Here is a 15,137-nt window from a genome sequence, read left to right on the forward strand (position 1 = left end):
ACCCTTCAGGAAGAGAGGAAAAGCGTACAGTTTTCTGCATTGGAGCTAATTTTTCTGGTCATCCAGGACAACACCCGCAGGGACCTCCTAGGTGACTAAGTCTGATTTCCTGATAAAGGAATGTCTGCCTGCTCCCAAACTTATCAAGTTCCTGCATAAGCAAGGCCCTGTTTGCTTGTTTTCTTCTCTCCTCCCACTGACAGGGCTTTCTGAGGTTGGCTTTTCACTGCTGGAAATTGCCTAAATTAAGCTGTGGAGAGTGGAAATGGGAGCACTTATGCCAGTGTTGACCTTTGATTTACATAGGGTTTTTTCCCTATCTGGTATGTGCATTGCTGATGGCTTTAGAGATAGCTGTCATCTTCCCCTCTCTAGCTTCATTCTGCTAGACTTCACAACTATTTTTTTTTTTTCTGGTTGGCTCTTGTAGATAAATAGCAAACTTTTCTTTTTAGTCTCCTTTCTGTACTGCTTTCCCTCTAGTTTGTGTGGAGAGTTATGTGTGTCTGGTCACCTGCCTTCAAGGGAGATGGAACATTGTGAGGGTCCTTGTTTGCACTGGAAATGCTGTTCCTGACCCTGTGTTTTCTTCTCACAGCTGGTGTCTGTAGGCTGTCTTTGACCAGCTAAAGCTCCCTAGCTCCTGCATGTTTATTGCATATCTTAAAAGTTGAATAGACAAGGAGCTTTCACCTGAACTGGGTTAAATTTGAAGAAGAAAAAAGCCACAGCAACACTGAAATAAGGAACAGGGGTCTGAAAAAAATGCTTATAACTGCCTTCAGGTGGTTGTTCAGCTTCACCAGAGAGGCAAAGCTTCTTCAAACCAGTTAAACTAAAACCACTGTAAATACAGAGAAATCGCTAGTGCCGTGAATTGATAAGCTAAAGTGGTGTACGTCTGTTACATACAGCTAGCTCTCCTATGAGAGAGATGCAAGGGGACAGACTGTGCCTTAATCCGTAACGTAAGTCAGTGGTGTAAGTTTCTACTGCTGATGAAATTCAGGCTGGTGGCTGCAGGATATTTGCTTCAGTAAGCGGCAAGGAAAGTAAAGAAGTGCAACTCACCATTTTATAGCTGCATTAAGAACATTTTTTTCCTGTCTTTCCCTCAGCAATTGTCCAAATATCTTTCTTTTCTAAGGGAGAACTCTTATAAAATCTTCTTGGTTTGCTGGTGGCAAATGAAATGCTCCTTAGAGCAGCGCCTAGAAGCTTTTGATATCTTAAAATCTCATTTGTGCTCTTCACCTTCAGTATTTCTCAACCCTTTATGTTGCAGGATCTTATGATTCGCCGTAACAGCTGCTACCTGCCAAATAAAAATTCTGAGGCCGCCCAATCCATGAGTGGGCATCGAAACATAAAGAGGCGATGTGGGGAGTCGCACCTGGAATCCCCCGCAGGCTGCGGTCATGGTCCCGCTGCTGGATGCGTGTTAAGCAAACTAGTTCAGTTGCCTACACCTCCCTTGTCAAAGCACCAGCTGAAACGGTTAGAAGAACACAAATATCAGAGTGCTGGACGATCCCTGCTTGAACCCCTAATGCAAGGTTACTGGGAATGGTTAGTTGGAAGAGTTCCAGCCTGGATTGCCCCAAATCTGATCACCATTGTTGGACTGCTAATAAATATATTTACAACTCTGCTATTAGTATGTTACTGCCCAACAGCTACAGAACAGGTAAGTTATGGACCTCTGACAATCTTTGTTCATAGTTACTGTGATCTGGCACAGCTTTCTGGTGGCTTTGTGGAGAACTGTTTCTCGTTGATCAGCCCGCAGTTCTCGTACATTTAGGCTAATCTCTATAAAAAGTTTGTGCCTCTGTTGAGTGCTTGCATGCAAAAAGAGCACGTACGGATTCTGGGGTTAGCACGCTGCTTGCTGAGTGAAACAGCGGTTTCTCTGGCCAATGTGCACGTATGAAATGGGGTCTAGAACCAAAATAGCTGTTCCGGTAACAGCTGCGAAGGACCTGCTGCATGAAGGCTGCAGCCCCACAAGGCTTGAGTTCATCTGCAGACAACTAAGAAATGGATTTGCAGCTGTCTTGTTTGCATGGCATGTGGGGTTTTTGCCTGTTTACTTTCTCTGCTTGTGACTGGGTTAGTCACCTTCAGCTTTCTGATCTAGAGTTACCACACAACAAGAAGTGCAAGGTGACTCGATTGGCAGTGAGCTGAGACTGCCTGCGAGCCCAGCTAGAGTTGCAACACGGCAAGGAACTCTAGCTCAGACAAGGGACTGAGCTCCAAAGTGGCGCAGCTTGGGAGATCAAGGCTGGCTGTTGCCTCCGTGGCTGGTGTGACTAAACCCAGCTTACTAAAATAAAGGAACACCTGTGTTCATGCCCTGTGGGCCCTGGCAGTTCGTATTACCAGGCCGCTCAGATCAGGACCTTGGGTACAGTGTGTGATGAGCTGTGGGAACACAAAGTTGTCTTCTTGAGCAGCGTGCTGCCTGCGTAGTCTGTGCTGTGAGAAGGCTGGATAAAAGTCAGTAGTTCTATTCTTTGTTCTGAATGCACTAAAAACTCCTGACCCGTCCTCAGGAGAACTGTCTTAACTTCCTGTAATCCCTGGTTTCAGGGGTACCAAAGTCTTTACAAGGCATTTCAAGTTACTAGTTTCAAAGACTTTTGTCTCTCACTAGAGTTACCTTGTAAGGCACTTGAAGACTTTCATTTTTGTGCACTGGAAAAGTTTTGTTGCTTGAATGTTGAATCTTAAAAGCTGCTCGTATCTATAAGCACTGAAAAAGGGAATCATTTGGTACAGAAAGTATATTACATATCAAATAGCTGGAGAATGTCTCACGAGTTCTAGCTTTTAAAATATCTGAACTCCTTCGTAACCAAGTCTCCCAACTGAGGTTGGGAGAATGCTTTGTAGTCAAATGGCATCAGTTTGTTTTTATCCAGACTTTAAAAAACCGCATGTAGGTTGGCACATTCAATGTTGTTCATCCCTGTTCCACATATGACATAGGAAAGGGACGTTTGCCTCCTTTAGAGATCTGTTGAAATAGATGGTTTCACAATAACTTGTGGAATTTGGCAGGTGTAAGAGAAAAAGTGAATATTAAGTTTGAGCAGTGAATACTTAGAGCAGCTCCTTCCTTTTTCAGACTATGGCGTTGTATGACTTGGTTTTAACTTGCCGCTTGCTCCCATAGCAGTATTACGTGGGGGCTGAGACTCTGAAATCCAGTTTGATAGAGTGACTTCAACCTCTCTGTGTTTCAGGAACTTAGCAGCTAGTATAGGCCACTGAACCAGAGCATAATTTAAAATTTAGAGAACAGTTGTATTTTGGTTGGTAATTAAACTGAAGTACGCACTAAGCTACGCTCAGTGTCAGAAAGTCATAGCGTTAGCTGTAGTCTGCTGTATTAAAACACTGTTTTGTGTTTAACAGTTTGAGAGTTACTTTGTGCTAAGTAAATGAGATTGTCTTCTCGCTTTAGATGAAAAATAACTCTCTGCTGAGGTAGCTTTCAGCCTGATCTCGTTTGCCATATGGCACTGCAGCCCCGTGTGCTGGCACGACAAGGAGGATGCCATCTCGGTAATGGAACTGTAAGCTTGTGATTTTTAAGTGTCAAGTAGCTGTCTGGGGAAGAAAATGGGGCTTTGAAATTCCAGAAACAGATTTTTTTTTTTCCCCAAAAGCACTATTGCTTTCAGATGTACATTTTCTCTTCCTCGTAGCTCAGTCTTAGTTCCGCTTTTTTCAAAAGCGACTTGTCTCTTCCTGTTGATGAAAGGTGTAGCCACGGGGATGTAGCTATCGTTTACAGCTTCAATGGTAGCCAAATGAAAATGAGATACCGATAGTTCTACTGCCTGCTTAGTTGGGGAGACCCCAGCTAGCAATGCGCTGAGCAACGGAATGGTACCTGAATCTTTGTTTTTTAAAAAAAAAAAAGTTGGATAAGAGAGCGAGCTGTGAAATCTTATGCAAATACGAATAATACCTAAGTGGAAACACTTACACTGGTAATGAAAGTAGCATTTAAGAAAGAAGAGGAGCCAGCAGTCTGATTTTTTTTTTTTTAAAGTTTATAGAGGAAAAATTGCACGATACTGAAAGATAACTTAAACCTTGTGTATAAAATCTGTCCATAAGAAATAGAAATATCATCATGGGATGGAATTCTGTAGCATCACAAACTTGTCTAAATGTGATCCTCTGCTTTTGGGTGACATGCTTCCCCCTTACCTCTCTTCTTGTCATGGTTTGTATAGATACACAGCTAAAAGCAGAGCATGGTGCCAGCTTTTGAGGCAGAATGAACTGTTTTAGTAAAATGCAGTAGCAGGAACAATGCAAGCTGTAGAAAGACTATATTTAAGTTGATGTGCTACAAATGAGTCATGGTTGGGTAGACCAAAAGAAGCTGGACTCCAGAGCTTTATGAGAGGCAAGTCAGCTTGATTAAGCTACTTAGCTGTATTTGGGCTTTATTGGGGTGGTCTGTAAAATAGAGCTGCTCATAAATGCTCACTTCTATAAAGTGAGTCAAATGCAAAGATTGCAAAATAACCAATAATATCTGTTTTATGGATGTGTAAACTGAGACAAACTAATGGCAACCCTTTGGCTTTTGTAGTAATAATGGCTTATGCTTCAAATACTGAAAAAAGCTTGAATTGTAGTCTTTGGTCTAGCAGGGATTTGGTATCATTTGTATTTCTGTAGAAATAAATTGCTATATAGGATGTGAATATTAAGGATTATTAACATAGGTGGGGCAAAGCTGCTGTTACCTGGTAATAGAACAAACGGTGGTGGAGGTGCTGTACTGCAGAGCACTGAAGCTTTACAGATCTCAGAAAACGTAACAGCTAAACTTGAACTCTGAAAGTTTGAGCCCTTTGCAGTGGCACAGTGCTCAAATGCCACTGTGGCCTGGTAATACCCTGTGCTTGGCAGTGTTTTAGTACGTGACACCTCATTGAGGTCTTGTGAAGATGAGCTCAGTGTTTGTGACGCAGTTGCACGTTTTGGGGGCTAAGAAAGTCTTCCAGTTTCTAAATCACTCAGGCAACTTACACGTACCCCTACAGGAAAGAGAAGTAAGAGAAGAGCTTAATTGCACACCACTTTGCAGATGGAGTACTATAATTTTTTTCAGATGTACAGTGCAGCTTGCTGCTTTAGAAAATGTGCTATACCTATTAATCTAAGCTAGTAGTTCTTGTCACTGTTTTATTTACATTTCACATGTCGTAACCCTCTCTGCCTGTCCCTGCAAGGACCAGCTACTGAAAGGGCCACGAATGTGATGTGGAAGTGTGTGCAGATGAAACTACTGTATGAGAGTGTAAGATAGTTCAACTTCAGGCTTTTTTTTTTAAGGTTTAAAAAAAATCTTTTACTCTCATTGACTTTCTTTCTTAGGCACCTCCCTGGGCATACATTGCTTGTGCGTGTGGCCTTTTCATCTACCAGTCTCTGGATGCTATAGATGGAAAACAAGCAAGAAGGACAAATAGCAGTACTCCATTAGGAGAACTTTTTGATCATGGCTGTGATTCACTTTCCACAGGTATTGTCATTTTTAATTGAAGTATGAGGATTAAATGACTATTTCAGGGATCAAATCTGGAATACAGAAAAGTGCTTCTTTACTGAAGAAGACGACAACTGATATTGTTGAATGTATAGCTTTTCAGTCAACCTTCTTTCCGTAGACAGTACTCTTGATCAACTGAAAATCTTCTCTTGTATTACACTGAAAAAAAAATTAAGCATGTGACTAATTCAGTCTGAGCCAGCAGTTCTTCTGTGTATGCTTTATCAGAGTCTTGGTTCTAAAAAAATTTCTGTAAGTAGTTGTCAAAATGCTCTTCTATATTATTTTAGATCGAATCTATATAGAGCAATTGCAAGACAGGTATGAAGCCTGAACAATGGGATGGTAGAAGTCTGAGTTTAAGGTTAGAATCAGCAAGATCAGTTCCTTTCTAGGTAGGTAGAGTTTGTTGAGCCAGCCTGAAGTTTAACCCCATTGCAAAAGAATGATCAGATGCTTTTGGTTACTTAAATTCTAAAGCTCTTATGCTTTAAATTTTTATGAATGCTTTATCAAAGTTGTGTATTTAAAGGGGGGAGGGGGAAGCATGGATCTTGAATGACAGACCTTGGATTTTCTTAATGGCATAATGAAAATTAAGAAAAGGGGGGGGGGGAAATAGGTCCAGCAAGTCTTGGATACATGAGAAAACCCCAGAACTCTGGCCATAGGCTGCAATTGCATAAATCACTCGAGTCCCTTGATGTCTAATCCCATTAAGTTCAATAAAAATGTAGGAGACTAAGAAACCCTCAATATTGAGGACTTCTGGTAACTGATATGAATTTAAATATACATTTTACAGTCTGTACTCTTTTTTAAATGTTAATCTCTTATGTCTGTGAAATAAAACACATCAGGATACCTTCACACTGTCTCTCCTTCTCTGGGTCCTTTTGTTAGATTTGTTTCTGGTAAGGATCTTTACACACACACTTTATCTTTTTACTATGTGACTGATTTTCTTCTGCAGTCTTTGTGGTTTTGGGAACTTGTATTGCTGTGCAGCTGGGAACGAACCCTGACTGGATGTTCTTTTGTTGTTTTGCTGGAACATTCATGTTTTACTGCGCGCATTGGCAGACATACGTCTCTGGAACATTGCGCTTTGGCATGTAAGTACCTTGGCTGAAAATAAAGCTGAAAGTTAGGCTGCTTTCCTGTCTAGTTGCACTTTGTGATTGTAGTTCAGGTACTTAGAGCGGTAGTAAATTGTTTATATTCATATATACACACTTAGAGCTTGTGGCAGCTATTACCTATTGGATCTGCAATTAATACTGACTGTTACTTGGCTAGTTCTAGGAGTGGTAAAATATCCTTTTGTCATATTAGTTAATTAGGAGCTTCTGATGTGATTTAAACCTAAATGAATAAGGGAAAGTACCTGGTGTTTCATCCCTGAGAATGGAATGCTTTTGTCAGATGGTGGCAGTCTGGCTTTAGTATTCGGTTAACTACCTATCTCTTGATCTTGCTTGACTTGTGATGATATATAGTTAACCTTTACTATTAAGCATAACTCTTAAAATACAGTGTATTCATTGACATTGTGCCTACAGTTTAAAGTTCTGAATCCCTCTTAGTGTAGACCGTGGTTCTGTTGATAATGGGACCAAAATTGCAATGCCAAGAAAGTCAACAGCTAAAGTCCTGTTTACTAGTGGGTGAGGGTAGGTAGGGAAACAGAACACAAGGACTTCGTGAGCTGTGGGATTCGCTAGCCTTAATGTGGAAATGTATGTTTATTCTATGTTTGCATTCATACATGTAACAAATATATTTCAAGTAAATACACTGCAGAATGATTTTGCACCTGGAAACCTCTGAAATTTGCCCTTAGTTTGTATGGGATCTTGAAACAATGCTACAACACGCACTGTTTGTTTATTATAATCTATTGCTATTGACCTATGGATACCCAGATACTGCTAAAACAGTACAATTATGGACCTCTTGTCTATAACAGCTCTTACTGGCAGAATACTAATGCAGATTCTCTTGAGAAACTTCTATGTTTCTGCTGAAAAATGTAAGATGTTAGACATTGAAAACTGTTCCATTGGAGGAAGGAAAAAAGAAAATCTAGACCCCTATTCTAATCCTGACTACACCAAAGCAGGTAGAATAGTTTCAGTCAATTCTCTGATACTTAAATTTTTCGAGTAAGACATCTGGCTCAAATCTTGTACTGTTTTAGGTTTCTAACTTTCATGCTGTACCGAAGGTCTCAATACTGAATGCTTTTAGCTCCCTTTGAACTTTACAGGGCCCTGATAATTAAAGTCTTCCTGTTACCGATCAAAGAACACAAAAAACCCCAACCTTGGCATGTGCTTGACTTTACAGATGCAAGTATCAAAACCACCCAGTTTGCTTTTGTGCTCCAGACAAATGTGTACATTATGCCTGGTTTTCACTGCAACTTTTGCTTTTTGCTTTTGTGAGGAGTCTTTATATTTTGGAGACAGTATTTTGCAGCAGATGCTATTGTTCTGCATGGCCTTACATTATGGGAATTTGATGATCCATCAATATGTAGCTAATTTAGAGAAGGCAATAAGCACATAAATGTGTGTATCGTTATTTTAGATAATGGACAGCACTGTATGGTAAACACATTTGTTTCTTCATTTGCCCCGTGTCATAAGGTTAATAGACTGCCATAAGCTGACATGCATTTCTGTGGCAAAAACTCTGAGGTTATTTATGCAGTTAATTGATTTTCACTGTTTGCTACTAGTTTTTTCTGAAGCTTTCATTTCACCAATCATAAAACTGAAAAGAAGTCTGTATTTTTTCTACCCTTTCGGATTCACTGGAGTACACAGGCTTAGGTATTCTTACTCCTGAATAAGTGGAATTGGAGACAGCTGTTGAAAGGAGCTGAAAAGGTCTTAGTGCACAGTAGCTTCTTCCTGTCGGTGTATCCTATGTAGTAACTCTGTCAAAAATACTCTGAGGGGGCTGTGAACAGCAGTGATGTTTTAGAAACGTGACGGCATTTCTAACTTGCCTTCCATTCCAAAGAAGCAGGAAAGAGCACGCAGTTGGTTATCACTTATTGTATTTCTGTGATGAGATTGTGTCCAGAAATTGTATTTCATTAGAGATCAACTCAATAAGAAAATTGGAAACGGCTCAGAGAAAAGCAGACCGCTAAAGGGCAAGATTAATATCTTACTCCTTCCACACAGCTCAGACTTGAACAGTTAAATGTATAATCAACTTTGCTTGCTGAAGAAGTCTGTTGTCTTAAAAAAAAAGATAAATTAGTGTGTCAAATTAAATGTATGCTTGCAGAACAGAATGTCTAGTTTGTATGTGCTGTCACTGTACCAGCCTTGACGATTCACTGTGCAGAGTGCACTTTGTGTCAGACTATCTGCAGAGCAGGAGTGTTCACCCTGAGGGAGGAGGAAATGAGACTGTTTCTGCTAAATTCCTATGGAGTATTGCAGGTGGAGTGGGAAAACTATTAGTTTAATTGTGCCCAATTACTGAATACATCAGCTGTGCTGGTTTTTTTTCTTCCCACTGACAACTGTGGGGAGCTGCCCTGCAGTACTCTAGGACTGTAGAATCATCAGTTGAGACAGTAAGGTCCTGTGATCTGTCTCCATCTTTAAATGATAATATAACTTTATTGGATCTTGGCAGCTGATGCAGACTCTCCAAAAAGCAACTTGAGCTGGTTAAATAGCTCAAAAAAATAGCTAGAGGTCAGTATTGCTTAAAAATTCCCCGTGAGGAAGCAGGAAGTGTCTCAAAGCAAGCTGGGTTGGCTACAGTAAAAGTCACTATAAGTAAAATCAACAGTGCGAAGGCAGCAGGGAACAGCATGGATAGTCATATGCAGAAGTTTTGTTTAAGAACAAACACCCGACCTGGGAATGGGGTCGTGAAAGAGCAGGAATATACTGCACATCTGAAGAAACAAAAAGGTGATTCTGAATTGCAGGAAAACATTCAATATTAAAGCAGTCCAAATACTTTGTCCTCCTGTTCTGTTTTTCAGCACAGTAACTGGTTTATCTGGATTGTGGACTTAACAGTGCTGCAATACACAACGAGCTTTGTTTCAGGCTTAGTCTTGTATGGGTACAGCTGTACCATAGCTCGGGCATGTCTGGCTTGGAAAAAGTGCATTTTCTTCATATCACAAAAATCAAACTGGCAAGCCCGAATGGACTTCCACATGTCCATGTGGAAGCAGATCTGGTATTTTAGGAACACGGTGCAGAAACTGGAATCATTAGTGAGTATGGTGCACAAACCCTGAAGGGAATCTGCCTGCCATTAGCTGGAGCCCAGTTGTGATAACAAGCTCTGGTTCTTCCAGATCCAGACTTAATCCACTTGGATTCAATACTGCACCTGCTCACTGTTCTGCTGCAGGAAGTATATTGGGGGATGTCTGTGTTATGCAGGTTCAGTGCTGTATCTAACCTTACAAGGTCAGTACACAGACAGTCTTGACTCTGCAGGAGCTGTCGCAAATCCAGGATAGCTAGAAGTGAAACTAGAGCTATTTAGTCTCTGTCACATCTGAGCTGGGTTCTATGTTGCGACTTGACTGATGTCTTAAGCGACATGAGACACAGCACTGCAGAGGTAAAGTCCTTGTATGCTTGGCCGTGCTGGACTGGAGGCAAGTGCTAAGTCATATTTTAAAAACCCAGTGGGCACTCATCAAGGGTCCACCCAGGGACATGAGGTCTGAGAGTTATTGCGTTATCTGTTTTATCCCAACCTTTCTTAATTGAACTATGGGAAGTTGGCGATAGTAGAAATTATAAGGGGGTGTGTGTATATATGTGTAAATATATATACACCCAATGAGATGGAAATTAGTTTCTAAGGATGCTTCGTAAAGGCACATCAGTAAACACTGAGAGGAAGGATTAATTCTTACCAACTGTCATATAACTGAAAAGTTAAAAATGACGCTTCGCTGTTTGAATAATAGTCCCTAGAGAAAGCAAAAGCATTCAGGCTGTCTAACAAAACAGCCATTATTGAGGAATGTTGGAGAATTTGGGGGAACATTCTTGTTCAGTGACACTGTAGCAGTTGTACATAAGCAAGAGCCCACTTGAAAATGGGTTGGTTTAGGAAGGGAAGAAGATTAATTTGGTTAACCTTCTGAGCCTTCTTGCTAGTACTACCACTGAGGCATAAAGGAGAGATTAGTAAAAGAGGCCATATTTCAGAAAGCAGCTAAAGTGAAGCTTTCCTCTTTAGCAGTTAGCAGAAAAGGAGTTAGTGTGTTGTCTTGGGTAGACAATTCACACCAAATCTCAAAATACAGAGATGGAAGCCTTCCAAGTGAAAGTTTGGCACATTGAGTTCTTGCTCTTGGGAACAGCTTCGAGATTATGGTAGGAGATAAGGCAGTGATCTCCATGATTATAGGGCTTAAAACTTTCCATTTTATGAGTTTTTCCAACACTTCTTCAAGAACTTTAACACCTTAGTTATTTGCAGAGGAAAGTTTGAAGCTCAGTAGAGTCTCTTGATGTCAGGTGGGAATTAGTTTCTCTACACTTGGAAGAAGCGTATGTTGAAGTATCGTTGTGGTAGGTGTTAAGTTTGCTGCTTGCAACCTGCCTGCTTCTGCGTACTTCAGTCACTCATTGCCACCTGGCAGCATTTCTGTAGTGCTTGGTGTGTGTCATAAAAATATGTGTAAGTGCCTTGCTACAGCATTAATACATACAGCTAAAATTGCTGAGGGCTGACGTAAATGACAAGGAGGGTTTTCCACATCGTGGTCCTCCTCCTCTTCCTTTCCCTCTCACAAGTCTCTTAACAGTGTTTTAAACCAGGAACCAAGCAGTCATGTGCAGAGATGCCACTGCTGATTTTTCTGCCTTTATTATTGAAAGATGTTCTTACTGCTCTGTGAAATAGTGAGCTTCAGCATAATAGCCACATGCTTCACCTCGTTATCTGACCTGTACAACTTTTAATCTATGTTAATGAGCAGCAAAAGGAAAAATTTACTTAAGTTTATTACAACAAGGAAAGGAGAAAAGCTTATGGCTCACTTCTAATAGTATTTTTGCCTTAAGATGAATTTCCTGTAGCTGGGAATAGTTTTAATTTGCTTACACTTTTCTTTCTTCTGTACGGTTTGCTTTATTCATGCTATTTGGATTCATTATGTCCAAGTAAAATGCTGGGTTGGAATGAGTTAAGATTAAACTCCATAATAACCTTTAAAACTAAGCATTTTGACTTCTAGCATGTGACTTTTAGCCTTTTTTTTTCTCTCGTGTTGTGATGATGAACATTCTTTTGCTGCAGTGGTTCCCTTAAGAAAACAATCCTTTGTCTCATGCTCAGATTCATAGTTCATTGCCCAGCCTGAGTAATCCCACTTGCACGCTTGGTAGATATGGATAAGACAGATGGAAGAATCATCATTTCTTAGACCAGAGTGCTGCTGCACAGAGTATTAAATAGTAGGCACATCCCCTTGAGTTTCCCAGCCTCATAACTTCTGTTTTCTGATGAGGCAAGAGTGTTTTTCTTGTCTGCTGTGTTTTGCTACATGGGACTGTTGCAAGGAATTCTGTGTGTTGGGGAGGAGGATGGTACACAAATGCCCCCCTTTAGTTTCACACAATATTAAAAAGAAGCTGTATTAGATCAGCTGAATTGGTAGTGATTGACTTGATTTCAGAGCAATCTCCAGTGTAAGTGTCTGTTTCCTGTTGTTCTTGGTTGGCTCACTTTCTCAGGAAATCTCTCAACTTTGAATTAAATCCTTTCGGTAAACCCTTCTGGACAAGGAAAGAATTGACTGCAGCTGCCTCTAAACTCTGAAACTTGATTCAGTGGTGGCCCTTGTAAAGTCTAATGGCTTGTTTAATCAAACAGGACCTCTTAAGAATTGCACGTGGAATATGCTCAATAAATTAGTACCGACAAGAGTATATTCTGGATGCATGACTAATCAGTTGCGTGTTAATTGGCTCAAAACTCTCACCAGCTTGACAAGGGAACCCAGCAGAGCAGACAGAATACAAAATAAGACTTGTCACTGCCAACATCTACGTAGAGTTAAGCACATGCCAAGGTCGATGGCCCCCTCTTAAGCTTTCCCGGATAATGTTTAAAAAATGAATCCATGTCTGAATTACAAATATCACTTAGAGTAACATAGGGGAAAAAAGGAAAAGAAACTGCAGCTGTCCAAAAGTACCAAAGCTGTGTTGTTTGTATATGTGACTTTCTCTTCCTGTATTCCCTAAAATACCAAATGTTACCTTTTCTAACTATATACTGTATTATGTGCTGTGATAATTAAACTGAAAATGCTTGTCAGACTGAAATTCAGTGTACCCTCTCGCCAGGCATGGGACTGCACATCGTACTGCATTTCTTAGCTCTGTCAGTGCGATCACAATGAACTTTTTCTCTGATGTACCCTTTTAATCGATTGGCACGTTTACTGGATGGCAGTCTGCATGCTTCTGTTCCTGGCATACTTTGATAAGCACTGCAATAAACAGGATCTCTGTTACGGCTGAATCTGTTATTGCTGAAATCTTGTTTTTTAACTAGATGGTTTGATGTAACTTTAATTTGATCACATTTTAAGATATTTTCGTTATAAAATGCTATAAATCTGTATCGTACCGTAAGGTACAATAAGCTGTGTTGGCTACAGCTTATTTTTTCATCTCTTTGTCAGGGGTGAAAAATAAATGTATGCAGCATGGAGTTTGGTTGCCACTGAATAGTGGTCCAGAGCTCGCTTGACTTTTTAGCATTATTTGCCAAAAAGCCAAGGAGTTGCGTGAGCAGGGAGGTGTAACTCCTTGTTTTCCCATAGAGGTGGCAAACTGAAGATGCAGTCTGTGCTTCTGCTCTACAAAAAACATGCCGTAGCATCTTTAGATGAAGAATTCATATATTCAGTGTCATTTGGAGACACGAGCATGGGGTAGGGAGATGAGGGGTCCTGGATTGTTTGATTATGAATTTTATTTGCTGTGACTTGGAGCGAGGAATTTAACTTTGTTTCCTCATGCACACGCTGATGATTGTGTTTGCCCATGTGTTGGAGTGGTACTGTAAAACTGTAAATTGTAGAAGCTCTGAATGGAGTTTTGAATGTGTAAAATGCTATCTGGGTTACAATATTTTTTGTTAATTCATTAATACTCTCATTTTTTTTTGTGGTCATTAGTTCCCTTCCTCTGACCTACCCTTTAAATTATCTTAATGCTGCACAGTAGTTGTCTGTATTTTTGTTCTTTACGCCATGACTGAAGATCCATTCTAATGGTTCCACTTAACTGGAGTGCTCAGGAAAATGTTTTGTAATGTTTCTTTCCCTCGCACATAGATTTGATGTTACGGAGTCTATGCTCTGTACAATAGCAATCCAGCTTCTCACAGGAACTCTGGGGCCCTGGTTCTGGAACTATACGGTAAAGCGAACATTAATGCTACCTGGCAAGCAATGGCATGGACTAAGCAGAGACAGCACCTTTGTCATGCACATAGTAACTGGTATAGGAAAACCATCTTTCTAAGGGTATTTCACAAGTGCTTTAATACGAGGGGAAAAAAACGTTTGCAAAGGATGAACGAGCAGTAAAAATCCGATCTAACTGGAAATTAATTTTTTTGAAAGCATCATGTTTTACTTGAAAACAAAGCAAAAACCTGCCTGTTAAACAGAAAAAAAAATTGCTTTAAACGTTTCTTTTTATTTTGTCACAGTTCTGGCTTCACCTAAAAGATAACCAGGGTTGTGGAAGCAGCTCTGTAAGTGTGGGTGTAGAATAACTTTGTTGGAACTACTTTTTAAAGCTGTAGAAATTCTTTTGTTGCTGTTTAAATACCTTTCCACCAGAAAAAAAGAATTGCTTGGCTAGTTCAGGGAACTGTACGCTGTGCAATAGCTTAAAAAGTCACCAGTTACTGGTTAAAAATGCCTGTTTTGAACTATGCCACTTTATCCATGTAGTCTAGTCGCTTAACTGTGCTTGTAGCTTCGTTGTTAAGTAACTTCATTTCCTGGTTGTCTTTATTTTCAAAATGCTTTTCCTTATGTCTATGCTAAATATATCCTTCTCCACTCTGGTTTACTACTCTTTAGAAGGGAATTTCTTTTCCTTATTCCATCTTTTTTAATACAGTATATATAGGTGGGGCTTTTTTCCGCCCCAATAAAATGGTAGCATTAAAAGTGAGTAAGTTGGATTCCTTGAAATTTCTAATAGTTGCTGGATTATTAGCCAGGAGTTTCCCTCAAAATATTTGAGGATATAAGAGTAGCTTTTTGATAGCCTTCTTAGAACTGCATCAGATTTTAAATAAAACTGAGATTTTTTTTTTTGGTGGCTTGTTTACATACCCTCTGTTAAACTTGCATTGATGTAAATTACGCTGTTCTTTTGGTTTTTTCATGTAATAGTTCAGCACAATCTCTGCTTTCATGAGGCTATTAGAAAGAGTCCTTAATTACCAGCTCTACTTTAGAGCCAACAATATCAGCAATCATGGTGTATCCATATCCACTGGCTGCATCTGA

The 15,137-nt window shown here is 40.1% G+C and overlaps 1 protein-coding gene across 4 annotated transcripts in view; it reads left to right on the forward strand.

Annotated features, from left to right (window-relative positions):
- The window catches only part of CEPT1 (choline/ethanolamine phosphotransferase 1), a 31,556-nt gene that overhangs the window by 477 nt on the left and 15,942 nt on the right, over window positions 1–15,137 (forward strand). The window contains exons 1-5 of one of the 4 annotated variants that reach the window (XM_076358231.1): window positions 71–91; window positions 1,286–1,687; window positions 5,410–5,557; window positions 6,558–6,699; window positions 13,944–14,028. In XM_076358231.1, the coding sequence (XP_076214346.1) occupies window positions 1,292–1,687; window positions 5,410–5,557; window positions 6,558–6,699; window positions 13,944–14,028 (771 nt within the window). In that variant the 5' untranslated portion in view covers window positions 71–91; window positions 1,286–1,291. Of the gene's footprint in view, window positions 1–70; window positions 92–234; window positions 324–1,285; window positions 1,688–5,409; window positions 5,558–6,557; window positions 6,700–13,943; window positions 14,029–15,137 lie in introns of those variants that run through there. The other 3 variants (XM_076358230.1, XM_076358227.1, XM_076358229.1) reach the window with 3 other exon arrangements.

Source organism: Aptenodytes patagonicus, chromosome 22 (genome assembly GCF_965638725.1).
Source record: "Aptenodytes patagonicus chromosome 22, bAptPat1.pri.cur, whole genome shotgun sequence".
Classification (NCBI taxonomy): domain Eukaryota; kingdom Metazoa; phylum Chordata; class Aves; order Sphenisciformes; family Spheniscidae; genus Aptenodytes; species Aptenodytes patagonicus.